Genomic DNA, 27574 nt, shown 5'->3' with positions numbered 1-27574 from the left:
GAGCGAGGCCTCCCCCGCGGGAGGCGGAGGAGGAGCCGGCGCGGCCCCCTCTGGCAGGGCCGCCGCGGCCTCCGCGCTGCCGCCGCCGCCGCCGCTGCCGCGCGGCTCCAGGTGGCCCCGGACCAAGGTGACACCCGGCCGGCCCCCGCCCCGGGGCCACCTGCCCCCGCGGCCCGCGCAGACCTTCTTCGCACCGCGCAGCCGGCGGCGAGCGAGCGGCGGCGATGAACCCGGTGAATGCCACTGCTCTCTACGTGTCCGCGAGCCGCCTGGTGCTCAACTACGACCCGGCGGACCCCCAGTCCTTTTCCGAGATTAACAAGCTCCTGCCCTACTTCAGGCAGTCCCTCTCCTGCTGCGTGTGCGGTGAGGATCTTTCTTTTGTTCCTGCACAATGAGCCTCCCCGGGGCTCCCGCACGGCCCTGGGCCGGCACCGGGGCTGCCTCGGCCTCGCCCGGCCCGCTCCGGGGCAGCTCCCGGCAAAGTTTGCCGGGCCCGGAGTGGCCGGTGCCGCGGCCGCCGGGGGGGCGGCTCGGAGCTCGGGAGCGGCCGAGTGGGAACTGGCCGGGCTGAACCCGCCCCCGGCGCGGGGCAGCCGCGGGCAGGGCCGGTCACAAGGGCAGGGAGGCGGCAGGGGCTGTGGCTCGGCGGCCGCGCACGCTGCCAAGGCGGTGGCGGCGCGCACAGAGTGTTTGCCTCGAAATGCAGCGCTTTATTATGGTCACTGCTTCACCGAGGGTACGGCGGTTGTCAGTGGTTGTTGGAATACCCTGAGTAGTGGTGTTAATCGCTTTAAAAAAGCGATGACTAAGAGCGAGTGTGGTAAAAGATACCCCAAACGAAATACAGACTGTAGAGGCAGGGGAAGAGGAACTTTGTAATTTTCCCCCCCCTCCTTGAAATGTAAACAATAAGTAATCCCGATTGAAAGCCAGGAAACAATAATTGATTTTGGATTTTTGTGCCTAGTAGATAAATGTTCTGTAACGATAATTACCATAAAAAGCGAACAGGCTGGAAGTCTGCTGGGTTTTTCCCACTCCTGTCCCCCAGAAAAGAGCGTTCTGTGTGCCGTGGGCAAAGGCAGTGTCCGGAATTTCGGTGTTACAGGCTGGGGAATACTGGGAAGGAATTGCTTTCTGCTGTGTTTACGGAGTGGGGGCATGTGTCCGTTCCTGGGAGGAAGCTCTGGAATAAACTGTTAGATTTCCTTGAACTTCCCTTTGAGGCCTTGGTCAGTGTCGGGAGGGGGCTCTGACCTGTTAGACCTCTTGGTTGTTAAATTTTTTGAAATCTCCTTTTTTTCCTCTGGTAGTTTTAAGTCCTGCCCTGTTTGTGTTTGTATTTTCCTGCCGGAGTGGTTTTATGTTCGCTGTGTTTGTCGATACCGATGTGTGTGTTACACTGGATTTGAATTGAATTACTGGGGTTTAGAAAGTTAAATATTTTATTTATTTACAGATCAGGATTTAACTGTTGAGACGGCTAAAGTAGCGTTAGATGCTTCCTATCCTCTCGCTATTGGCTCCTCCCACTTAAAGTCTTTGAAAATAGAGATCTGTTTGCACTGGGAAAGAGGGAGCCCGTTCCCAGGATCTCTGCATCGTCATTTCCTGAAGTAATTTGTCTTAAGGCTTTTTCCTCCTGGAATCCCGATGCTAGTGTTGATGTATCTCTGCTTTTTATTTCTTATCACCTTAGGCCCGATTGATTCCAACCCCATTTGTGCTTTCTTCCCATAAATTCCTCCTGCTTTTGGTCATTCACCAGACTGCTTTTGCCAAAAAATATGCAAATATCGTTCTGATTTTATTTAATAAGATATTTGCATTGCTATGCTCTCTCCACTTTAAGCCTGGTCTTCTGAAATACGGTCTTTGTTCTCCTTGCCTTGCCTTGTTCCCTTCTTGGCCTTTTGCAATCTTAGTTTTACACTCTGTGCTGTTGAAATTGTCTATCTTTAATTTGTCCCTGCCCAAATTCCTGAGCTTTTCCCCCCCTTCTTCAGCTTTTTTTGCTTGTTTTTTCTGCCACTGTCAGTTTTGCAGAGCAAACCAGGCTTTTAGTTTGTTTTTTTTTTTTTTTCTATTTCCTTGTGCCTCCATGGATATTCCTATTTAAAAACTACCTCTTGATGCTTTCTCTCTTGACCCTTTATTTTCTTTGGATATTTGGGTTATTCCTTTGGTCTATATTTTTTTTTTTTCCTACTGTGGCTAGCTTTCAGATAACTGTAGCTGCTGTTTATTTGAAATGTTTTGCTTACAGCTGATTAACCAGTCTTATCTGTGCCTCCTGGACTCCTGTTTGTGGTGTGTCAGTATCCAGGGCCCTCAGTGAATTCCACACTCTCTGTGGAGCCATGCAGTAGAACAGAGTTACTCAGGTGTCTGTCTAGGGCCTGAGGTGGCCATGGGGGAGTGGGCCTGCCCCACACAGAACTGCTCACTCTGCTGGTCCCAGTGTCACCAGTCTGCAGTTCAGACTGGTAAAGGCCAGTCCATCTTTTTCTCATTTGCTTTTGTGTTCCTTTTCTCTTAGTGCTAAGAGCTGTTACACCTTTGATACCTTCTGAATATTTAAGGTCATGAAACCCTGTACAACTATCAGCCATTTAGCTTTGGTGTTTTAAAAGGTAAAAGTCTAATTACTGAAGTAAAGGCTACATTGAGAGATCCTGACAGTGAGCACTGTGACCACCCAGAACTCTGCCAGAATCCCAGAATATTCTGAGGTGGAAGGGACCCACAAGGGCCATGGCATGTTAGTGATGGCCCATGGAGGGGCTGAGCACAGAACCTTGGTGTTCTCAGCACCCTGCTCTGAGCAGCTGAGCTAACTGGGCACTGTGGGTTTGGGTTGGCTTTTTTGTGTTAATGCCTGAAAGCTTTTCTCATGCTCCCTTCTTGCTGCCCTGTTTGTCTGTTCAGACCATGAGACCCAAACACCTGGCTCTGGGTCCATGGAACTGGGAGTGTCTGGTACTTTCCTTGCACGGATCTTTGTAAAGTGCTGAGTGCTTTGTTGGAGAACTGCTGCAGGAAGTATCAGCAGTGGTGAAAGTCTCAAGTGCTGGACTTCTAGGAATTCCCTTGGGAAGTTACTCCACAAATTAGTGCTCTTTATGTCATCAGCTTTTTCTCGGTGTGTAATCTCTCTTGAGTGCATTCTGTAATGCTTTGTTATGCTGTAGGTATTAATTCCATGGTCCAGATTGGCCCTTTAATTTTAGGGAGCTGTTTTTAGGAGAAATGAGTGCTAGCTACATAAATCAGCTAACATTGCTGGGCTTCCACTGAGCTCCCAAAGCACGAGGCATAAGCCAGCTCATTTCCTTGTGATCCCATAGTCTTTTACACCAGGGGGTGGCAGAAGTTTTTGGACCCACATAATTATGAAGTTCTAATTAAAGCTCTGATTTCAGATTCAGATTGGCACACATGGAGTTGCAGCAGTAGAAAGCCAAAATGTAAATACAGTATGTCAGTGCAAGTCAGCTGAATCAGTTCTGGGTGGATTCAAGGTCTCCCTCTTGCCTCATGATGGGTGATAAGGGCTCAGTTCTGTAGCTGGGACAGCTGTGTGTGCATTTCTAGGATTTCAGTGTGATCATGTGACAGTTTCCTGGACAGTGCTGTAGGTAATACATTACTCTTTTATAGGGATGTATAAGACAATATTTCCTAGAGCTTTTAAAACTTGAAAATAACTGCTCCCAAGTGTGCATTAGGCAGAAGGGCTGTGCCTTGTGTGTTTTGAGGATGTGAAATACAAGTTTCAACCTCTAGAATAAAATTATTATTATAAAATTGCATGATAACACACGTTCAGTTTAAAAATAGTGTAGTAGAATTTATGCAACGAACTTCTATGTTTTAAAGGTGCTATCCATTGCATAAACACCTTAGCAGTGCCATTCTCTGGTTCACATACCATTCAGGTAACTGCAAATCATTGGTCTTTTCAGCATTAGGAGCCCTCTCTGAAATGCTTGTAAGAGATAGGATTGCCAGTCAGATCAGCTTAGCTTTTTATCCATAGCAAACTTCATTATGGAATCTCTGAAAGGTATTTCAAAGGTATGTGAAAGATGGGTATTGCTGTTTGAGAGAGCTCTTGGAAGCTGGCAGGGCTGCAGGACAACGTTTTATGCTTGGCCAGGAACCCATCTGGTGCTGGGAAATACAGGATGAGAATACAGTTCTTGTCTTAAACATCCTGTAATCCCAGTAAGGGGATGTGAGACAACATGTGGCTTTAGGGAGATTAGGGGGAGGAACAAAGCAACCCACGGCAGCACAGACTGGTACCTCACAGAGCCCATCCGGTGTTCTGGGGCAGCCCTTGATGATTTTAGCCAGGGGTTGAAGGCTCAGTGCTGCAGCAGCATTGTGGAAGCAACTCCCAAGCATGGGCAGTGGCATGGATTGCCTAAAAAGTAAAATAAAAACTGTTAACTTTTGTTTTTCTATATAAAGGTTAATGTAAGGATGTTATTTCCCTCCTGCTCCTGTGTAAAAGCAATAGCCTGTTTTGAGAGTTTTATACTGCCAAAGTTGAATGGAGTGTACAATATAAATACACATTATAATCAATTATACTTGGCACTAGATCTGCAATGTCTCCAGAGTCGGTGGGATACAGTTGTGTAAAATTTTCCACTTTGTGCCATTCTGTCCATGTGAAGGCTTCTCTTCCTCTCCTCTCTCTGAGGTGATTCTCCTTTGCTTCTCCTGTGTCCCCCAGTGCCCTTCCCTGGACAGCAGCTCTTGGGCTGTGGTTCCTGGTTCCAGGTCCCAGGCAGAGCTCTGGGCTGGGAAATGGTGGGAACTGGGCCCGGACACTTGCACTGAACTTCCCTCAAAGGGGAGATACTTGAGTGACACCTAAACAGATGGAAACTTCCTGGAAAAGTCAGTTTCCTGTCACAGACATGAAATAAGGGAGATGAAACAAATTCCCATTCTAATAAATCTTAATTATATGGATGATACTGGAGTTTCCATTTGGGATGTGAGCCATGGCTAAGTTGAGCTTGGATAACAGTGTGTTAGAGTGAAAAAAACACGAGTTTTTAAAGTTCTGTGATGGAAAAGTTTAGCTTAGGACTTCTTCCTTGTCCATTCTTCCAAGGTTGAGGATAGTGAAGGCTGGTTGATGATCTGTGCTACCAGATCAGAGCTGCCTTTTATGTTTGAAAATTGGTCTGGCTCTGTGGGGTTTTTTAGGTATTTTCTCCATTGACATTTTCTTCTTTCCTCTGTTTTCAGTTATGAGAAATACTGTAAACAAAAGTACTGGTCATTTTTAAAAGTACATGATTTTCCCCTTAAAAATGGTCATGAATGGTTGCCAAAGCACTTCTGAATTTGTGGAGAATGTGAAAAATAATCAGCATCTCTGAAACAACTATCAGAGAGCATGGACCAGGGGACTAAGTACCTATCAAACACCTTTTGCTGCAGGTATTCTGTTTGTGCTTGGTCTATAATTGTCTATAAAATGTCCAGTCACACATCTCTGTATACACCAGGTTTTACTCAAGAACGTGTTGGGTGATTTCCTCTTAAAATCTCCCTGCTCAACTTCGTTTCCCTTTCCTGTTTTCAAACCCTGTGTGTGACTCCTGGGAGAACTGCTTTGTCAAGGTTGTCTGCATTGTACTGCAGAAGTTTTGATAACAGAAAGTTCTGCCAGTAGAATTTAAATTGGTTTCTAAACTAAAAATACTCCTCTGCCTTAGAGGAAAATTGAGTAGGAAGAGAAGTAGCTGTGGTCCCCTCAGCTGGGTGACAGTGACTTCCAAAGAGAGTTGCAGGCTGTCTTTGCTGGGATTGGAGAGGAGCTGGGAGGTGATGGATGGCTTTGGTGGTGGCTGAGGATATTGATTAAAGCGATTGTGTTCCCGAGTGTTTAGAGAGGAGTTAATGTGTTGCCAGGAGGCATCTGTGTTGGGATGGCTGAGCTCTGCCATCCTGGGCAGCAGCACTCCAGCACCTTCCTCTGCCTCTGTTTGCTTTGCTCCCCAAGATTTACAGTCATGCCTCTCAGTACGGACTGAGCATTCCTGGATGTTGTGTGGGAGCTTTAGCAAGGGCAGGAAACATTTCCTGGGGCTGGGCAGTGGCTTGGGAAGTGATGGCAGTACAGCCTGTGCTGAGCTCGGTGCCCTGCAGGGAGCACAGGTTTCCCACTCTCCTGGAGGCCCTGCAGTGCTGGAATTTGGTGTTGGGGTCTGCTGGAGGCCCTGCAGTGATGGAATTTGGTGTTGGGGTCTGCTGGAGGCCCTGCAGTGCTGGAATTTGGTGTTGGGGTCTGCTGGAGGCCCTGCAGTGATGGAATTCGTGTTGGGGTCTCCTGGAGGCCCTGCAGTGCTGGAATTCGGTGTTGGGGTCTCCTGGAGGCCCTGCAGTGCTGGAATTTGGTGTTGGGGTCTGCTGGAGGCCCTGCAGTGATGGAATTTGGTGTTGGGGTCTCCTGGAGGCCCTGCAGTGATGGAATTTGGTGTTGGGGTCTCCTGAGCCTGCCCACGGCTCCCTCTGCACTGTGCCTTGCACAGCACTTCACTCCAAGATTCTCATGTTCCAGCATTTCTACTTGGTGTAGAAAAATTGTTTTCATTGCTTTTTGATTGCTTGGGGAATGTGATGAACTTGATCTATAACTTCCAAAGGAAGTTCTAACTCTTGTGAGTGTTTCTGCAGCTTAGAAACATGTTATTATTTTATACCCATAGGAGAAATGTTAACTTTGCTATTTGAAACTTCTCAAAATACAGCAATCTTGACTTTTGGAAAACATCATTATGTGAAAATTTTACACTGTGTGGTGAAAAAGATGAATTTATCCATGTTCTTAAAGCATCAAAGTTTGAAATTTATCACCTAGCTTGCTAAAAATACATTTAGAATTTTTCCAGATATTTTGTAAACACAAGGACTTTCAAACAGAACTATAACTTTGACATAGGATTTAGTAAAAATGTTCTGTTGTGTCTTATGTGGGGGGTGAACTCAAAGAACAAGGCAGTCGGTCCCTTCTGCAATTATAATGCAATTTGTTGGAGTTTTTTCCCTTGAACTTTAGCTAAATAGATTGACTGTATCTCCAGATATGAAGAAAAATAGCCTGTCCTCTGATCATGGTTAATTTGGGCTCCCAGGGTGTTCAGGCAAAAACAGTGCAGTTTTTATTTTGTCAGAGAGTTATACAAACATTGATTCATTATTCACAACTGTCCTTATATGAGGGTAATAATGTCTTAACAATTTTTTCATAGTTGTGTGTTCATGGAGGATGTGCAGAAATACTCAGTAGCCAGCAAAATAAAATGTTTTCTCTGAAAAAATTTTGAAATAAGTATTTTTAGTTGATGGGGGGGGGGGGTCGGTTTAGTGGGGTTTTTTGTGTCCTCCACATTTCCATTACACCCAGCAAGGAATTTATAAGTGTTTGTGGATGTCTTGGTCAAATTCTGGTGGTGTGGTTGGGGTGATCTAAGGGCAGGGTGGTGTTTGCAGGAAGAAATCATTTCTCATAGTTCACATAGAAACTCTCATTGTTTCTCAGAGTTCTGTGCTGGGAATCTTGGGGAACATTTTTGTTTCTACTTTTTGGCTGAGTTGTACAATTTCTTTGTACAGGACCTTGTGTCAAAGCCCATGGAAGGATCTGTAGTGCTGTTGTGAACTGCCCTTAGCTCTATTCCATGTTCTGTAGCTGTGGGTTCAGAGCTGTGCCCCTGGAATATTGCAGAGCTGTGGTTGTGTCTCAGAGCACGTTTTGGGAATTGCTTTGGGAATGCTGTGCAGGGGTGGGGCACTGGGACAGGGATCCCGCAGGTTTCACTGAGAGGAGCTGCCCAGTGTTTTACTGTCTGGGACAGCTGCTAGGGCAGGGGTGGGACAGACGTCAGTCTGGGGACTCTGGCTCCTGACTTTGGTGCAGTTTTGGTGAAATGCATCAAATCCAACATGGTCCAGCCCGCCCTGAGTGTAGGTCTGGAAGTGGAGCCCTGTTAGGGCTGGGGATCTGTGAGACCTTTCTCTGCTGTCATGTCCATGCAGTAATCTCTGTGAGTCAGAATGTGTTCAGTTTTCTTGTTTTCTAGGAAGTACCCACATCTCCCACCCCTCTAAAACAGATCCCACACATTTGTTGTATTCCTCTGCAGATGGCTGACAGACCTTTTTGCTGCTCATCATATGCCTGCCTGTCTGTCGTCAGATAGTTTTGCAAATAGAGCTTTTAGGGGGTTTATCCAACTCGGGAAACGCTGCTTTTGTGAGGGGATTTTCTGTTGTGTTTTGCTTTAAAGCCTCGTTGAGCTGCTGCCCATTCTTCAGTGGGCTCCAGCTGATGGTTTCTTGGGTGAGAGGATGCTGTGTGCGGTGGCAGGGAGCAGTTCAGGGCTTTTCCTTCCCGTGGTGCTGCAGCTGCAGGAGAGGGGCGGCTGACACAAACCCCTGAGCAGTGGTGTCACACTCTGAGATCCAGCTCCTGTCCTGCAGGAGCTCCTGAGGCTTGGACGAGTTGTTGGAGCTTTCTGGCTGTTAATTGTTGTAATAGAAACAATCAGATGATGTTTAATCCCAAAGTGAAGAGGCTGACAGTACAGCAGTGCAGCTGCCAGAGCTCCAGCTGTGGATATGACTTTGGGCTCCCTGGCATGCACAAGTCTGTGTGTGAAACCTCAGCTGGGAAGAGCTTCCTGTTCCTCAGAGCTTGGGAGAGGCTCAGCATTTCTGTTTCTGTGGCCGTGGTTTATAAACGAGCTGGTGCTGCCTGTGCTGTTTGACGGGCACGGGTTGGTGGGTGAGCTGCCCTCTCCTCCTGTGTGCCATGGCTGCCCGGTGCTGGCTGAGCACCAGAGCGCTTCTGGTGACCAACCCCAGGGATACATTTGTATTTGTAAAAACAATTTGACTTAAGTTTTTCTATTTTACTTCATGAAATTAAGATTTAATAATTAAATAATTCTTAAGACTTTGGGTTGTTGGAAAAGCCAAGATAATTTTCAGTGATTAATGTTCCAGTAGCATTTCCAAGGACCCTAAATTAGATATTTGTGTTTAGCCCTTTCCTGCCTTTGCTGAGGATAGGTGAGAATAGCCTTTCTTCCCCGTGAATTTCATCCATTAGGAGCATATTTGCTGGGTACAGACACCTAACAATTGTTTTGATTCCCAATTCTTCTCCTCCCTTTGGTCTCAGAGACACAATTTGCAGATGCTTCCCCTTGTCCCTGCAGCTGTGAAATGCTCATTAAGCACCGCAGCAGGAAGTATTCAGTGTGGTTCAAGTGACCTCCCTCCACCTCCCAGGACAGCCTTTCCAGATCAGCTGGGGTGTTTGGTAAATAATATATTAAAAGTTTTTCCTCTGTACATGCTCCTCATTAATTGTAAGTGCTGATCTTAAGGAATGTATTTAGTCAACTTTTCTGAAATCAGCATAGTTAAGAGCTGATGTGGAAGGAAAGTCTCGTTTTGGAGGCTTTATAAGAACACAATTTTGCTTTTGGTGTATTGATAAACCCCTTAGGACAGAGCAGGATTCAGTAGCACCAGGCTACACAGGGCTGTGGAACTGAAGGTCTGCAGTAATTGTGGGAGGGTCTAATGCAGGTGAGTGGCTGCACAATAAAATGAAAAACTACATTTAGCTTAGAGAAGTACCAAATTATAAGCATGAAAAAATATTAACTTCAGGGCCCACGGATATTTATATCATGGAGATACAAATTTTAAAATTTCTAGAGAAGGGCAGCACTGATGGCCACCAGGCAAAAGTGAGATCTTGGCCTTGCCAAACCTCGAGGTTCCAAAAAGGCTCAGCTGCTGTTTGTGGGACAGTGCTGCTGACTTAGTGCCCCTCCCTGAGTATTACAAGTAATGAAACTTAATTTTATGGGAAATTAGCATCTCATGGTTGACATTTGTTTTTAAACTTGCCAGTATTAAGACTGAAGAGAGTGATAGTGCCACAGAATCCATACGAGAGAGAAACTTTGAAGAATGAATATTCAGTGAGGTAGTTGAAACAGAAAATATTCCCACAGCTCAGGCAATTCCTAATGTCTCTCCAGTGTAGGTTGCCTGGCATTTACTGGGAGTAGAACTTGCTCTGTTCTTCCTGGCAGTGAGAGCATGTGAAGTGTTTTGTCTTGTCAGTCCGTCTGGTTTTTCCCTCAGAGCCTCCAGAAATTTAAATTTTCCTGTATCTTCTTTTAGCATTTGTACTTATTCAGGAGTTTCAGCCAAATTTATTTTGGGAGAAATAAAACACACTGTTGGTGATGCCTATTTTGAAAATCTAATTAAAAGTTAAGGTGGTATCTTGTTATTTGGTGCCATCTCTGAAGTATTTTAGTTCTGCAAAGCATAACTCAGCCTTATTGTCCTAAGGAGCCAAGAGAGGCTACTGGTGGATGAGGAGTGCACCCAATTGCTTTGTGCCTTTAATTAATTGGGAATTAATTAATGCTGGTGGCTTTTGCCCTGGGAGCACTGTAGTTCCAAGACTCTGAGGTGTCTGCACTGGCCAGGGCACAGCTCCTGCTGTCCTGTTGGACTCAGGATCCAGGGGGGCTGGACCATTGGTGGGGAACTCTGCTGAAGGACAGAACTTCTTTGAGGAGCTGGTGGGATTTAAAGTTTTGATTTTGTTCTCTTCAGGGAACTTTTCTCCTGAAATCAAGTTTCATCTGAGGAGCACAATGGCCACCTCTGCCTGTGTTGTTTATGTTGTGTCATGTCAAGGGAACTTGGGAAAAAACCCAATAATTCCCCCTGCAGGTTGGACTGTGTGACTTCATGTTCCATCTGTTGGCTTTAAACCCTCCCAGCTTGACGTGATGAGTGTTTTGTCTTCTCCTGGTGGGGTCTTGTCACACTGTCACACAGGGCAGGGCTCATTCTGTGCCAGCTTGCTGAACAACTGGATTTCTCTCCATTTATTAAAAATCACTGTGCAATGCCAACCTGAGCACTGACTCTTGGGATTTGTTGCTCAAACCCAGTTTACATCCAGCCACACCCACTGAATGATGGCTCAGGTGAAGGACTGGGAGCAGCCCCTTCCCAAAGGGGGATCAGGGAATGCAGGGAAAAGGGATCAGAGAAGTGAGCAATGAGAGAAAATATCTTTGATATTTTGGGGTTTTTATCCCAGTCTGATTTGATACATGCAGTTTGCTTCCTCTTCCCAAGTTGTTTAATTTTATTCACTTGTTGCAGCAGATTGTTTTCACTTTGGAAAAGCTGGGTGGGAATTCCCTGATGGCTGTAACTCATCCAGCAGAGGCTCTTTATGAGAGAAAGGTCTGATCAGAGCTGAGAATGTGCTGCTGGGAGGGGAGGGGAGGGAGCCCTGTTGCTGGGGATGACTATAGTTACTCTGCAATTTAATTTAGGAGATGGAATATCTTTCTGGCCTAGAGCTGCCTGGAAATAGCAAAGCAACACTGTCACTTTCTGGATATAGGAACCAGTTGGATTGTTTCTATACAGAATTTAGTTTCACTTGTTCTTTCATATTTTATCCTTAGGTAATATTTGAGTTGTTCTTAAGGAAAACCAAAACCATTCTTCCAGGTTTTTACAGTTTTGGGGATCTGCAGACAAAATCTTCCAGACTGTCAGTGCTGGGGGTCTGAAACTTTCTGGGCTGTCAGGGGTGTGTGGGTTCCTTTAGTAGCTGATTTTTATTAGATTTTTATTCTAAACAGTAAAATATGAAAAAAATAGTTTATTCTTATAGTTTCACTAAATGTTAAATGAAAAATAACACAAAGTCTGCTGTGTCTTCTTCCCTTTAGGGGTGAATATTTCATAATTTTTACATTCCTTTCAGGGTTTTCCCTCTCTCTGCTCTGTTCCATTTGTTTTTACTAATTCCATTAAAATCTTTGCAGTAAGTTATCATGGGAGTTTATTATTTCACTTTTGGTAAATTTATAGAAATCTTGTATGTTCCGTAAACTTCTGTGGACAAAGCTGAAAGGGAGAAGGCAATCAGTAGTGTTGTAGTTGAGAATGTTTCTAAAGGCTGCAGCACACAACAAATTGTGGTGTGAAGGTTTTCTTCTAATTTTATCTAGTGTTTTAAAACCAGGTTGGCAGCTGTGAGAATTTGTACAGGCATTTGTTTGGATGGGATGTTTTTCAACTTTTTGAGTAACTTTTTTTGATAGTATAAAAAATTCATCCAATAATGTCTCAGAAACCTGCCTTAAGTCCATTGTAATCTTCCTTTTCCTTTTTCTCGCAGGAAATTTGCTACAAGACCCTATTGCTCCTACCAACTCCAATTGTCAGCATTATGTCTGCAAAACGTGTAAAGGCAAGAAGATGATGATGAAACCCTCGTGTAGCTGGTGCAAGGACTACGAGCAGTTTGAGGAGAACAAGCAGCTGAGCATCCTGGTGAACTGCTACAAGAAGCTGTGCGAGTACATCACGCAGACGCCGCTGGCCCGGGACATCATCCAGGCCGTGGATTGCTCTGCAGACCTGCTGGCTCTGCTCAAGGATGGGGCACCGCTCCACGAGGACGCCGAGAAGGCCTCGGACGCAGCCCTGGCTCTGTGTCTGACGCACTCCCCGGTCCCTTCCACCTCGGAGCTGGCGACGGACGCGCCCGGGGGGTTCACGGCGCTGCCCGACAGCGCCCCCGGCCTGGACCTGCGGGGCTCTGTCATCAACGGGCTGCCCCCCTGCAACGGGCTGGCCGTGGAGAAGCTGGGCGTGAGCATCCCCTCTCCCGAGCACGCCAGCGCCATCGACGTGTGCGGCACCGGCGATTACATCAAAACCGAGGACATCCCCGGCGGCCTGCAGCCCGTGTGTGACACCGTGGCCACCAGCGACCTGTGCCCCGCGGGCATCGACATCTGCGGCTTCAGCGAGGACATCAAGCCGGGCGGGTCGCTGCTGCTCAGCGTCGAGGAGGTGCTGCGCAGCCTGGAGACCGTGTCCAGCGGCGAGGTGTGCGACTCCAACCTGCAGCCCGCCTTGGAGGCCAACGTGGCCAACGGCCCCTTCCTGCAGCTCTCCCCCCCTCCCCTCAGCCATAACATTTTCATGGCCACGGATGCTTCTCCTCACGGGCTCTCGTGCACGGCGGCCACGCCCAAGGTGGTGAAGCTGAACAGGAAGCGCTCTCGCTCCGAAAGCGACAGCGAGAAGGTTCAGCCCCTGCCCATCTCCAGCATCATCTGCGGCCCGACGCTGGGAGCGTCGGCTCCCGTGACGGTCAAACAGGAAAATAAAATGTCCTTGCAGCCTATTGCGACTGTACCTAATGGAGGAACTACTCCCAAAATCAGTAAAACTGTGCTCCTGTCTAACAAAAGCGTGAAAAAGAACTTAGAACACGCCCCTAAGAAATCCCACCCGAAAGCCAAACCGGGGGTGCTGAAAACAAAAGACAAGGCAAAGGAGAAAGTTCCCAGCAGTAACGTTATGCCAGGAAGCCCAACGAAAACTGTGTATAAAAAGCCACAAGAAAAGAAAGGGTGTAAATGTGGTCGTGCCACCCAAAATCCAAGTGTTCTTACATGCCGTGGCCAACGCTGCCCTTGCTACTCTAACCGCAAAGCCTGCCTTGACTGCATATGCCGTGGCTGCCAAAACTCCTACATGGCTAACGGGGAGAAGAAGCTGGAGGCCTTTGCAGTGCCAGAAAAGGCCTTGGAGCAGACTCGGCTTACTTTGGGCATTAATGTGACAAGCATTGCCGTGCGCAATGCCAGCACAAGCACCAGTGTAATCAATGTGACAGGGTCACCAGTAACGACGTTTATAGCTGCCAGTACACACGATGAGAAAAGTTTGGATGAAGCTATAGACATGAGATATGACTGTTAAACCTTTCTTTCTTTTCCCTGCCATCCGTAGGGGAACTGCTACAGGTTTAAGGCAGCTATGGTTCTGTTTAACTTGCTGGAGCTCCTGCGTTTAGATCACTTGTATCAAGTGTTTTTCATTGCTATGTTCTGTGTATTAGTGTCTGGGAAATAGTTGCAGATAATGGAGGAGTTACCCTAAAACTGTTTTTAGTTCTTACAGCACCTCATAGTTTGAGATGGATTGCTGATGTAAATGATTTTATCACAAGATCTTTTGACAAGGAATATATTGACCTCATTGTACTTGCTCATGCTTTGTGCTCAGTCAAAGCTTCGGCTTCAGTGTAGCATCCAGACAGTGCATCTCAACTGTGCTAGATGATGGTGTAGAGAAATAATTATTTGATGGGTTACAGTCACCATGAGCAGGAAATGACCTCACATTCCTGTGGGAAAGGCAGCACGAGCTGGGGGATACACTCTGGAAAGGGTAGGTAGTGGTGATTGTGAGAATTGGTTGTGCCCTCCACTGAACAGCATACAGTTAAAAGAGATTAATAAATATACTGAGCTGGCAGGCCAAAAGGCATCTGAGGCTGCAGGCAAGGCTCAGGAGGGTCAGGTGGGTGCAAAGGTTGAGCTCCAGCTTGGATACCCTGTCCTAGTAATGGCATCATCATCCTTGGGGTTTGTCTTCCTGACACTTCACAGGTCACCTCCCTGCTCAGTTGCCCCTCTGTGCCAGCCCCCTGTGTGTGACAAGTCACTGAGGGGCTGGGCTGGGGCAGAACATCATTGGTAGCCTTCAAAGGCTCGAGTTCTGTTAGCACCATCCTCTCCCTTTCCCAAGTTCCTGCTGTTTTACTGCTGTTGCTTCTGGGGAAGAGAAGGGGTTTTGTGGGTTACAGGAAGTCCTTGGCTGCTTTTCCCCCCTCTGGTGCTGATCAGTGCCAGGGCTCCAGGGAGATGCTGCAGCACTTTTCACCACTGGGGGGGTTGTTTGATCAGGTTTGTAACAGAGCTGGGACCCCTCCCACGGAGGGGAGTTCCCTGCTGACAGGCACCTCCCAGCCAGGGCACAGGATCGAGGGCTATCAAGGTCAAATTTTTGGGGTGTTTGCTAAACAGAATAAGCTATCTATAACTCACTCCACCCTGAACCTATCTCACTTTTTGCTAAAATGTTGAAAGCAGCTTTTGAAGGTCATTGCTTTTCAACCTGGGCCAAAAGGCTCGAAAATAGAAAAATAACACAAAGTTGTTGAGCTTATCTGGAAAAGTGTTACAGTGAAAGAATTCCTCTTAGGAATTCAGCTTTGTGCAAAAATGGTTGATTTCAGCCCAATCCCTAAATAAAAGTGCAGGCACAAGATTCAGTTGTGCCTTCAGGGCTTCATTGTAAGCCTAAAATGTTGAGATTGCTTTGTGAAAGTAGAAATTCTCCTCTTGGAATGATAGAGCACAACCCAAACATGGGCTGACTTGAACACAAACATTACTGTCTGATACAAAGGCCATTCCTGTTTCAGCAGCATGTTAAATGGTGTGTGGATTTTTTAGTTCCTTTCCTGCTTCCATCTCCCCTTTTCCTCAGGCACAGCCCCCGCGGTGCTTTCCAGCCCGGCGCTGGGTGTGCTTTGATTTGGCACAAAGCACGTACAATGACGGTTCCTCACCGAGAAATGAGCAAAACCCTTTGGACACAAATGGCACCTCCTTTTGTTTTGTAGTGTACCATGGTGTCATTTTCTGTGAATGTGGTCAGAGCTTTTTGTTGGTTTTGGTTTGTTTCTCCCCCCGTCTTTTTTGTGGGGTGGGCAGGGTGGGGGGTTAAAGCCATAGGAAGAAAAATGTGATGTACGTGTCCAGTCTGTACTTTTTTGTTTTTGTTTTGCAAGAAGAGTTGAAAAATATTTTTGATAATGAGTAAATGGTGGAAAATGCTTCTTAGTATTCTTGTCTTTATTTGCCAACCCAAGTACCTAAGATCTGTGTTTTTTAGCCCTCATGAGATTTAACGATGTCCTATTAAAATGTATTTAGTTAAACTTGTATGTGATTTTTGTGTTGACCCAGAGGGATCCTACCAGTCTCTAATTTGGTGGTTTGATCGTGACCTACTAATGTAAATCTGTTTATTAGTCCACTACGTGTAAGCGAAGCAGCGACCCGGAGTCTGGGAGTGGCTGCACAGCACGGGTTGTGTCAGAATGCTTTTGCAGAGCTGTTCAGAGTTTTGCTGAGATTGTTGATGGTACATTTTTAGGACTTTCATGAAATTAAATACAAAGTACCTTTGCTCCAGAAATGTGGGAGTATTTGGAATCTTTACTATCTCACTGCTGCATTCAATGTGGTACCAAAAGTTGGAGAACTTAGGTCAAGAGTGGTTCGGAGCGCCGACAGGAGAGCCCTGATGGTTAATGTAAAACTGCAAATGGTAGATTCAGGTTGTTTCTAAAACATTTCCTTTTATGCTGCCACATTCTTGAAATGTATATTAAAATTCAAATTGATTTAATAAATGTTAGTTTTCTAATTCTATTTGGCAACTGCTGAAGGCATCAGTGTGGCATATGTTGAACTCACTGTCTAAATACTACTTAGTGTGCTGATGATTAATTCTCTAATTGTTTAAATTAGGGTTGGCTTGGTTTGGTTTCCTTGCCCTCCTGGCTAGTTGTTTGTGAGCTGAGCAGTGGAAAGGATCGTCTTGGTGCTGACAGGAATTCCATCAGCTCCAGTTGGGAAAGCATTCCTTCCACAGCAGTTTGCTGGTTTGGGGCCTTCCTGCCTTGGCTTGGGCAGAGAGCAGGGTGAGAAGCAGTCCAGCACAGCCCAGGAGGGACTTGTCCCTGCTGCCCATCCCCAGGAGCTGGAGAGTCACTGGTGGGTGCAGCTCAGTGATTATTTGAGCTCCAGCCTGGCCCCAGCTGGGCTGCCCAGAATTCCTGGTGTTCCTCCTGCAAGGCTCTGGATCTGGGGAGCTGCTCTCAGCATCAGCACAGAGGGAGCTGCTTGGGCATTTCTATTAGAGGAAGTGTGTAATATTCCAGTTTTCTTCCCAATCCCCTTGAAGGCAGGGATTAACTGCCAAACTTTATTAACACCCTGTAATTTGTGAAGCAGAGTCAAAAAGAAAAAGCAGGTTTTGGTCACGTGTAGTGGTACAAAATCCAGTGCTTCTGACCATCCAGATGTGAACATAGTTCTGAACAAGGAGGAGAAGCCCTCTGTGCTTCCCTGTGGAGGGGAAAGGCTCTTCCCAGGTATCACACGTGTTTAAAAACATTCAGGCACACGAGTCAATGTGGCCATTGGTGATAGGGCTTAGAGGGCAGGGTGGAGCTCTCAAAGGTTGGATTTGGTGATCATGGGGGTCTTTTCCGATCTAGCAATCCTACAATAAACCAGGGGCTGGGATTAAATCCCAGAAGAGGGAGGACAGGGACACAAAACATTACCCACTGGATGTGTTACCTTGTGGCTCTCCCAGCAGGAGCTGTTCTCCCTCCCTGCCTTGTCTGAGCACAGTGCAGAGCCAGGGGCACAGCAGCCTCTCCCTGCAGATGTTCTTCCCTTGCATGGGAGCTGAAGACATTCCCAGGGAACAGCTGCCCTTGGTGCCTTCAGCACAGCCTGGGACTGCCCCTGCCAGCCCCAGCATTTGGTGATGTCAGAAGAACCTGTAGAGTTACAGAGAATAAACCTGAAAATCCTGTTTGCCAAGGCAGGTACTTCTGGCACAGCAGGGAGGTGCTCCCTCTGTGAAACTCCCAGAGCTCCAAGGAACAGATCCCACAGCTGTGGCACAGGGATGGTGCAGAGGTTCTGCTGTGACCCAGCACAGAAGCATCTTTTTACTGCATGCAAGAAGCACCCCCTCCCCAGATAATTCTTATTTAAATTCTATGCAAACCAGTTAGAAAAGGATTTTTGATTGCTAAATTGGAGAACTGAATGGATACAAACAAGCACCTTTGTAAGGATCATTCCAAGTGTGTGGCACAGCTGAGGAAATCCCCTCTGAAAGGTAGGTGATGCTGCTTCCAGTACTACCAAGAATATCACAGGCAGATCTTTGGTCTTAACTATTTAAATTTGATATTGAAGTGCTTTTGATACCCTAAAGAAACTCACCAAAAGGTGGCTGTTCTATAGACACATTTAGGCACCCCTTGGTGAAGCAATACAAGAGCAACACACTGCCCAAACTCTGCTTGAGCATTTGCATATAGGTAAATTAGAAAAGGCATTATTAGTTTTCCCTTTCCTTATATTTCTTCTTCTATTTTTTTTCTTGTTCATTCCACTTGCAAGAGATCCAGGAGATATCTTTTTTTTTTTTTTTAGGACAGGTTGAAATGAGAGAGTTGGATGTTTTGATAAGTCAGCACAGGGACAGTGCTCCACATTTAGGACACAGATGTGAGTGAGGTAAGTGGTTAGATTGCTTTATCCCAGTATTTTTGAGAAGAAAGCCTGGAATTTTGGCTTTGGAAAGCATTTGCTTGCAGGTACCTGGGTGGTGTGAACTCACCACAGCAGGGAAGGAGGGTTTGGCACAGCAGCTGGAGATGAAGTGAGCAGTTGCACTCTACCCCACCACCAAGACAGGTTTTCCTTTTTAAATTCAAAAGTCTTTTATTTGCCAAAAAAGAAGAAAATATAAAGTAAAAATACAAAGATCAAACCATGCCACCACAAAATGTATCCAAATCTACTTTTACAAAGTATGAGAACATTTATTATTATTAAATATTCAGTTTCTAACCCCCTCACCCAGTGATACAGTGAGAAGATGAGCACACAGGGGGAAGCTCTGTTTATGTTTTTCTTACAGTAGCTCGTGCTCGTCACTGAGGTTCAGTTTTGTTTGCATAGAGCTAAGATACTGCTCTAGAGACTCCAAATCCATACTGTTACAGTGACAGTTCAGTGAACTTAGCATTGGTCTTTCAGGACTATTTTGTTTTAGAAACTAAGCCCAGTACCTTGGTTAGAGTGTCTTGAGTCAGCTTCATTAAATCCTTGGTTCAGGAGAGCAGGAAGGCTTTGGAGTCCCTCTTTTGCTGCCCATGTCTGTTCTGCAGTACTTGCCCCTCAGAGGCAGGAGGGGAGCTGGAGCAGTGCCCAGGGTTCACTGCCAAAAACTGGGATGCAGCAAGTACTACTGAGAAAAAACCCTACTGGTACCATTCCAGCAGTGCTACTGAGCCACACTCCCATCAGTACTGCAGAGAGAAAATATTTATGGTACAATACAACACCAAACAGTTGTATTACTGTTTGTGATATAACAGTAAAAAACAAGGGATTTGTAAGAACACAGGGCTTCATTTTGCTAGACAAAAGCAGACTAGAGAGAACAAATAAGCACAATCATATTTTTATCATGCAAAACTGAATTTTACTCACTTTTCTGACTACTTTTTCCATTAAAAGCCTTCAGTGTGAGCAGGATGTGCACTGAACAGTGCAGGATGAGTCCTTCCTAGGATGCAGCATCTGAAGTGGCACTGACATGGAGACAGAGCCAGAGCCAAGGGACTCCTGCAAATCTTTTGGGCAGGGACTCTGGGGCTGCTTCACTGCAGCTGAGCAGCTCTGCTGGCTGGACACAAGCACCCTTGACTATCTCAGAAGAAAGCAAAGAAGGACAGGAGTTCCCAAATTTACCTCACTTAAATCCTGCAGAGTTACAAATCTTCCATCCAGAGCAGCTGGGGACAGGGCTGTGTCACAGGTGGGGTGTAGAACACCTCCTCTGTTAATGCAGGTGTGCCTGCTGAATTGTGGTTATTTTCAAGTACTTTAGGGACAGAGAATGGATTTCCATTCCTGGAACATTACTGCAGATTTTGCACTGCCACCACAGTAGCAGTGGCTTCTGCAGCTTGTCTTTCTATTCACATAGAATACAAAATATTTGCTGTAAATTGGGGTGTTTTTTTGGATTAGCTTGTGTTGACCTCCCAGAAAGTGTGGATTGGGTCTGGATGCACTGGATGTCTGTCTGTAGGAGAGAGGGGCTGGATTTGGGCTCAGCAGAACAGCTCTCAGCTTCCTGTCTCCATTTACTGAACCAAACCTTGGGAAGGCAGCTGGTGAGTTTTACCAGACTCTGAGTTCTCACTTCTGTAAAGAAAGGCACCAGTTCAGGCTGGTGTGGTGTGAGGTGGGAGCCTGCATTCAGGGATGGGTTGAAATAAAGGCCCAGCAGTGGTGGGTGACTGAGGCTTTCCAGAACAGGCAAGAGAGCCACTGCAGTACTGCTGCTGCTGGAGCACCATGAGGGTTCCATTTCAGCCCAGAATGGGGTCAGGTTCTTCTTGTTCCTTCTGAGGAATCCTAGTCCTTGGAGAAATGTAAAGGGACATCAAACTGAAAGGGCCCTCTGGAGCATGGCAGTGAGGAAAGGTTCTTCTCAGGAAAACATGGCTGGAGCTGGTTCCAAGCAGCAGCTGTGGGACCTCCATCCTGTGTCCATTCCTGCAGTCAGCTCCTTGGGGGTTCTGCATTTGGGCATTTGTGGAATCACCCCTGGGAAGGTTTTCCCTTCGAGGTTATGGCAGTGATGGAGATGGGATCCAGGCATGCTGTGTGCTTGCTGCATTCCAGGGGCTTGTCCTGGTTTGGGCAGGGTGCTCTCTGCTGCATCTGTGACTATGGGATGCAGGTCACCTGTTCAGGCAGGGCCTTTGCTAACAATGTGGGCATCCAGAAGTTTCCCAAATACCACTCCAGGATCCTGGGAGGTGTGTATGCATCTGCTCAGTTCAGCTGAAACCTTTCTCTCTTTGACAGTGGGAGAGTTGTGCCCCCGGGGAGGCAGCAGCAGCTCCCCCTGGGCAGGGGCAGCCAGGCCTGGGCTCCAGAGGCTCCTGGAAAAGCCCAGAGTGCGCTGGAGTGAGCGATCAGCCCGTTCCTCACATGGATGCTGACCCCTGCAGGTACCGCAGGGATGCACGAGTGGGGACACAGAGCCCTGCAGCGCCCGGGCTGCTCTGCCCCAGGAGGGCAGCAGGAGCCTGCTGGGAACAGGGGCAGGCAGCTCCCAGGAATGCTGGCAGGAGGCACAGGAGATACAGGGCACACCCAGCAACCCAGCATTGGAGACTGGGCACAGCTGGGAGGGCTCAGACCTGTCCCAGCTGAGAAGGTAAAGCCCAGAACTGCTTGTACATATATGAGGGCTAAAATGAAGAATTTGTTCTAATCACCTCTGTTCTGAACCACAGTTCCTGCTGGCCAGGAGGGACAGCTGCAGCAGCAGAGATATCACTTGTGATTCTAAGGGGAAAGTTGGTTTAATTTTGCATTTAAAGCAAGAATTCATTAGTTACAGCATTTCCTCCCTGAGCCTGGGAGAAAAATTAATTTTGGCAATAATACAGACTAATTCCTTTACTAGTTAAAAGAAGGGGTTGTTTTCTTTCTTCATTATCTCAGCTAAGTCTCTTGGCTACATGTTGAAGAAGGCTACAGGAGAGGAGAGCACAGGAATGGACGGAACTGGTGCACACCAGGCACAGCAGCTGAACAGCAGAGAGCTGTATTTGCTGTAAATACTCTGCAGAACACTTCCACAAGTAGAAATCCACACAGACAAAGCTGTGGCCAGAGGCAGATCAGCACAGGAGGGGACACAGGGCTAGAACAGGTAACTCTGTCTCAGATTCCAGGAGAAGATGATGTGGTGCAGTGCTGAAACTGCTCACAGATCCACAGCAGTGAAACAGCCCAGGGGAAGAGCTGGGGACAAAGCACAAAGGGGCTTCACTCTCCCCATGTACAGGCACATTCCCTTTGCTTCCAGGACAGGAAGGAAAAAAAGAACTTCACAGTCACCTGTGTTTTCAAAGATTTCTAGACACACATTTAAGTTAATCTGGCAGCTCTTTTGTCCCTCCTGTATAAAGCCAAGGGGACAGAGTGGCACAAGACAGAACTGTGAAACGACCACTGCAGATGTTGCATGCAGCTGTTACAGGCAGTCATTAGATGCTGGCATTTATTGCACATCTGGGGACAAAACAGAATTTATATAGAAATGAAACAAGGTGCAATCACCATTTTCAGGAGTGTGCACAATAACACATTGTAAAAAGCCTTTTCATAGAAATTACCTTATGCAATTACACAGGAAGACAAAAAGGGGTCTCAAGTTTCAGTGTACAAAATAAAGCACATTGTTCCAATGACAGATTTAAGGAAAACCCCCAAGTGCCTTGGGACTGAATGCTATCCAGTTTGAAAGACATGGGCTGTCTTCCACTTCTCTAAGCTCAGAGATCTGAGATAATTAGCTTGTCTGACTTTTCTCCAGTTTCAGGGGGAGGTAAGACTTCATCTGTGTCATAGTCATCTTCACATGATCTGCAAAGACAAAAGGTGTGTCTTTAAAAGCTGCATTTCGGTTTTCAGGGCTGTTATTTCAGTGGCTACTAAGTCAGCTGGCTAAAAGGCAGGAGCATGTGAGAGGTGAACCTTGAGGAGATTCCTGAGGCATGGGGAACAGGGTGGGAGTCACCAGTGCTGACAGCAGCCATGGATCTGTGCTCCAGCCTCATCTCACTGGTGCTCAGCACTAGAAAATCTGAATCCAGCTTCAGTAATTCCCAGAGCCCCAATATTCAGTGTAGAAATAAATTCATCCAGCCACAGCCCCAGAGAGCCTTGGCTCAGAAACACCTGGTTCAAAGCATCTTCTGCCCGAGGTGGGTTTTGACAGACACAGAACAATTGTGGCCACACTTTGATGTTCCTCTCTCCCTCAGCTGGCAGTTTGATATCCAGGATTGAGCATTTATGGTCCAAGGAGGTTTGGTGGGAATTCCCAGCTCCAGCTGCACTATCCAGGCTGGCTGGATTCCATGCCCTGCAGCACAGGCTCTGGCTCTGGGGCTCTCAGCCCATTCCTAATCCAAAGAAATGATGTTTTTAGGATGTTTCCCTTCAGTCACAGCATACTATGGGTTAGTTTTGCAGGGCTCCCAAGAAATGAAAGTTCTTCCTGTTGTTCTAAAGCAAAGTTGCTCACAAAGGAAGTGCTGGAGCAGGTGCTCCAATGGCCAGGACAGGAATGGCTCTCACTTTCAGTGGTAAACTGGGCTGCAAAAAGGTGAACTCCTTTGATAGCCCAGCATGGCTGTGCCAGGAAGGAATTGTCCACCCCTTGCTGTGGTGTTTTTCCCTTGGCTGACCCATGTGCAGGCACAGCAAACCCTGGGGAGGCTGTCAGGGTCTGTCCTGCTGTAGGCAGGATGCTCCCTGTGTGCAGGGAGACCAGCCCAGACCCTCCTGGAGAACATGTCCTCTCTTCCACAAGGAAAGCACCTGCTCACTAATTCTGCAACCTTCTGGATTCCTGCATAAGTGGGAGAAGGGAAACAATGGTCTGGTGTGGATCCTGCACCAAACCTCTTCTGACCATGTGTGCAAGGTTGCCAAACTATGTGCAATTTGCACCCTTCATGCCTCAGTGGTGCCTGTGGGGGCTGTGTTGCCCTGCCTCTCTCATCAGGAATGGATTGGGAATGTTTGCAGGTGCCTCAGCTTCTCTAATCTCTCCTTGCTTTAAAGGCTGCAGCTGAGGAAAACTTTGTATTTCCATTTGAATGCTGTTCTCAGGATGTTCCTTTTGTATCTCCTTTTCCTCCAATTCTACCACCTTCTGTTAGCCTTGTCCTTTTCTCTCCTACAAATGGAACATGACTTCTTCCCTGCACTGCACAGGCACCAGGGGAATGTGCAGCTGGAGCTCCACTATAATATTTTTCTTCAGGTGTCTTTTGTTTCTGCACTAACCCTCTCATGTCTGCTTCCAAAGGGACTTCCCACTGTCCTTTATTCCTACACTTTTCCACTGCACTGGTTTGCTCCTTAAGGCTCAACAGTGGCTGCCTTTCCCATCCTGGAATAAATGCTTTCCACCTTTATTTTGAACAAGATTAGCACTAAAGGCAGTCAATCCTTGCTCTCCTCTCAGGCCAGTTTCAGAACTCCAGTGCCATGAAAACAAATATGGCCTTGTGTAGGTTTAATACCCATTCCTTAAGACTCAACTGTGGCAACTCTAGGTTGTGCAGAGGAGGGAAATTACTCCAGGGAATGTTTTGCCCTTCCTTCTGGCAAACACACATTTTGGCTCTGGGTGGTTCAGTGATGTCCTTGTTGCCCCTTTCCCTTCCTCACACTGCTGGGCTCTGGGAGTGGAGCAGCTGAGCCACCAGACACTGGAGGGACACAAGAACAAGCTGCCTAAACCAACATCCTCTGATCCTCTGCCTCTGTCCCCCCTCTCCACTCTGAGCAGGATGCTCTGCATTGTGCCCTGCCTCCCTGTAGCTCAGGGGACATTTTCCCACCACAGCTGATAAAAGATGCTCTCCCTCCTTCTTTTCCTTCCCTTGTAGAAAGGTCTCTTTCCCTGAAGGCAATGATGGTTTCCATGTCCATCAGCTGCCTGAGGCTGGCTTCTGGGACAAGAACCAAGCAGTGCTGCCCTGCCCTGCAGGGAGGGCTTGGCTTGCTGCAAACCAAGGCTTGTGTCTGCATCAAAGGCTTGTGCTGGCCAGAGCCAGCTGTTGGTGCTGCCTCCAGAGAGCATCCATTGCCCAGGGACAGCCTCTGTATGTGGAATCCCACACAGGTCAGAGAGCAGAGCCTGGCTCAGAAGAGCTCAGACCAGCTGAGGCTTCCAGTGAAACATGATGCTTTATTGCTGTCTTGAGCATGACAAGACCTTCCTCTTATTTTTGGTGACAGCAGTTTTCAATGGGGTCCAGTGTCCTGGAAGTATCTGTGGATGCTGGGAGTATGCACTGCCTTGATGAGATTGCCACTCTGGGAGCAGGGCTCTCTCCTGGGCATGCCTCAGCCAGCTTTAGACTGACTGTTCCCTTCCAGAGGAGCAGGGACAGGGCTAATCACAGACGTGGGACACAGTCATTAATGCATCTGTGATTGCTGAACAATGGTTGTTTTCAAATGTATTCAAAAGACAAAGACCATATTTCATGTTCTGCTAGCTAACTTAGCCAGAAATCTTCCAGTCTCTCCCAGAGCTCACCAGGAATTGTCTTGGTTCTGTCCCCACTCCCTGTTTCTGTCATCCTCAAAACACAGCAGAAATAATGTATGTGCAAAAACTCAATGGCTCTTTCTGGCAAATTTGTCTGGGCATCCAGCTCTTTGTTTTTCTTTTTCCTTTCTTTTTTCCTTCGTGGTCTGTTGCTATGCTCCACAAATGAGATCTAATCCTGCTGCCATGACTACAGAGCTTTTCAGGGGCTCTTAAAAGCTGGCAGCCAGGTTGCTGACATGCTCTTTGCAGGAAGACACAGAGCTGCTTCAGACCAATGTCAAAAATCTGACATCACCTGTCACTCTTCCCCTGTTTTTAGTGACTTTGGGAATTCATGGTCCTACATGAAGCTTTAACAGCAGCCTCCTGTTTCTTTTCTGTGCTGAGGACACAGGTGCTGCAAAGCAGCTGCAGGGAATGCAGCAATTTCATCTTCCATCCTGCCCTACCTCATCCTCCATTGTGAAGGCCACAGAAAGGCCAGGCAGCTCAGAGGGGCTGAGGGAACAGCCTGTTGCTGTTTGGATGCACAGGCAAAGAGGGGAACAGCTCAATAGCTTTGCAAATCTCTGTGCCTAATTAGTAGGTGCTACTGTTATCCCAAGCAATTTCCAGTGTGGGAAGTTCTGAAAATGAGGCAATCTTCTCAATACTCTACTGGCTCTATAAATGCTGCTTAAGACTGGATGCAATCCTGAATCATGCAGGATTAATACAGGGGAAGCATTCTTTGGCTGGTTGAAAAATGAAGATGTTAACACAGACACAAATCTAAAGAAAGATTAGACGGAGTCTCCATTTATCTGCAGGGAACCCTTGCCCACAGAAAGGTTCTGGAACAAATGCTCTCCCTAAATTCAATGGCTAAAGATAGCTGGTGTGTCTGTCCAGAATCTTACAGAAGGCTGAAAACTGAGTGTAGATATTGAAGAAACCAAATGCTTGAAATAAAAAAAGTCTCAACAAACTTAGTAAATGAATGAAAATATTGAAGAATAACTTACAAAGAGCACAGACTAATAGACAAAGTAGGACTAAAGAAAGTCTCTGCTAGGTATAATAAATGTAACAGAGCTCCAGCTTCTAATCTGTGACAGTGTGACATGGTCAATACATGGCCAAGACTAGCAAAAATCATTTGATGTCTATTTTTGGAAGGTGACCAAAAGAAATAGGCTTTACCTTTTTCCCCCCTTCACGGCTGTGTGCAGCTGATCCAAGTGGCTGCCCCCCAACACCACTGCCCTGCTGTCCTGGGCCCCATGAGCTCCAGAGTCCAGTCCCCGTGTTCATCCCCGTGCTCCACTCCCCATGCCCCCAGCAGAGCCCAGCTGGAGGCAGCCCTGTGTGCCCAGGGCAGTGCCCAGGGCAGTGCCAGGCCCGTGCTCACCCCTCCTGGAGCTGCTCATTCCCAGACTCCTCGGCCACCAGGATCTCGTACTCCTCAGCCGCGTACCTGTCCCAGTCTGAGGGCTCGGGGCTGTCGCTGTCCATGTCCTAAAGAGAGCACACAGTCAGCATCTGGGCTAGGAAGGAGTGGATGGACACAGCCAGGCAAAAATTGCCTTAACTGACAAAGTCACAACCATCTCGGAGTGTTTTAACATCTGCACATAAAGGACTATGAAAAAATACCTCTCAGGGTCCAAAAGCTCAGCATGTGACCTGAGGTGCCAACAAACTGCATCTGCTCCACTTCAGAAATGCAGCCACCACATGCTTGCTGTGCTCTAGCTCAGTTTGTGCTCTCCATACAGGATGGAAGAACTCGGTGGTTCCAAATCTGTCCATCAAAGGTTCATTGTAACTGAGCTTTTGAGGGACTCTTGGCTAAGTGAGGGCAAGTTTTAGAGAAGATTACAGGATCACCTCTATAAATACCTGGTCCTCTGCCATTTACTACAGGATGGGGATAGCAAGTTATCCCCCTGGTCCCACTTGATTGCTTTTATGATGATCCAGATTAAGCAAACAAACAAACAAAGTGGTTCTGTCTTGGATGTATTAAGCCTTGAATCATGGAACCACAAAGTTTCTATTGCAGATTATGTGGGAACAACTGTGAGGAAACCAAAGCTGGTTTTGGCCTCCCCTCCACTTTTCTGTACTTTGAGCAGATAAGAGGCTTCTAGGAGACAATCGATGAGCTGTACCTGTGAAAAAATGTTCTTTTATTCAGTTGGATTTTCCCTACATCCAGGAGAACTCCAAAGATGAATGTGAAATTTCCTTATTTAGAAATAAAGGTGATTTATACCTTTTGCACTGCAAAGGGATCCCTCTGTTCATTGTCCAGATATTTCTCTAAATTGAAGAAGGTGTTGAAGAACACATGAGCCATTCTGCACCTCTTCAGGTCTCGCAAGGTTACTCTTCCTATAGAAAAACCCCACATGGTTGTTACTGAGTTCTTACAAAGGTTTTAATTGTAACACCAGTAGGCTTCAAAAGCACAAAATTCCTTCCCAAGTCAGTCAAGGATTTTAACGTTGTTGAATACATGGGTGTGTTCATTAAGTTTAAATCTTACATACACATGGAGGCCTTTGACATCCATGTGAAATACGAAGGCACGTGAATGGGGATGGTTCAATTTTACAGTGCAGGCTGTCAGCACATCCCACAGCTGGAGCAC

The 27574-nt window shown here is 46.9% G+C and overlaps 2 protein-coding genes across 5 annotated transcripts in view; one reads left to right on the top strand and one right to left on the bottom strand.

Annotated features, from left to right (window-relative positions):
* The first annotated feature begins 168 nt into the window (after positions 1–168).
* MSL2 (MSL complex subunit 2) lies at positions 169–16394 on the top strand. Its single transcript, XM_063166703.1, has 2 exons — positions 169–366; positions 12272–16394. The coding sequence occupies exons 1-2, from the start codon at positions 225–227 to the stop codon at positions 13867–13869; spliced, it is 1740 nt and encodes a 579-aa protein (XP_063022773.1). The 5' UTR covers positions 169–224; the 3' UTR covers positions 13870–16394.
* A 2180-nt stretch (positions 16395–18574) lies between these two features.
* Positions 18575–27574, bottom strand: part of PPP2R3A (protein phosphatase 2 regulatory subunit B''alpha) — a 55012-nt gene continuing 46012 nt past the window's right edge. For all 4 annotated transcript variants that reach the window (XM_063166699.1, XM_063166701.1, XM_063166700.1 and 1 more), the window contains 3 exons: positions 27197–27315; positions 26330–26436; positions 18575–22229 (listed from right to left, as the gene is read on the bottom strand). In XM_063166699.1, coding sequence (XP_063022769.1) covers positions 22139–22229; positions 26330–26436; positions 27197–27315 — 317 coding nt within the window. In that variant the 3' untranslated portion in view covers positions 18575–22138. The remainder of the gene's footprint in view (positions 22230–26329; positions 26437–27196; positions 27316–27574) is intronic.

The sequence above is a fragment of the Melospiza melodia genome, chromosome 12, assembly GCF_035770615.1.
Source record: "Melospiza melodia melodia isolate bMelMel2 chromosome 12, bMelMel2.pri, whole genome shotgun sequence".
NCBI lineage: Eukaryota > Metazoa > Chordata > Aves > Passeriformes > Passerellidae > Melospiza > Melospiza melodia.
Note: the sequence above shows the minus strand (reverse complement) of the source record. Positions and strands in the feature narration are given on the sequence as shown.

Bases quoted from the DNA above. Each gene is read 5' to 3' on its own strand.
- MSL2 (XM_063166703.1), top strand. From the start codon at position 225: ATGAACCCGGTGAATGCCACTGCTCTCTACGTGTCCGCGAGCCGCCTG. The intron at 367-12,271 runs GTGAGGATCTTT...TTTTTCTCGCAG, and splicing joins CCTCTCCTGCTGCGTGTGCG to GAAATTTGCTACAAGACCCT.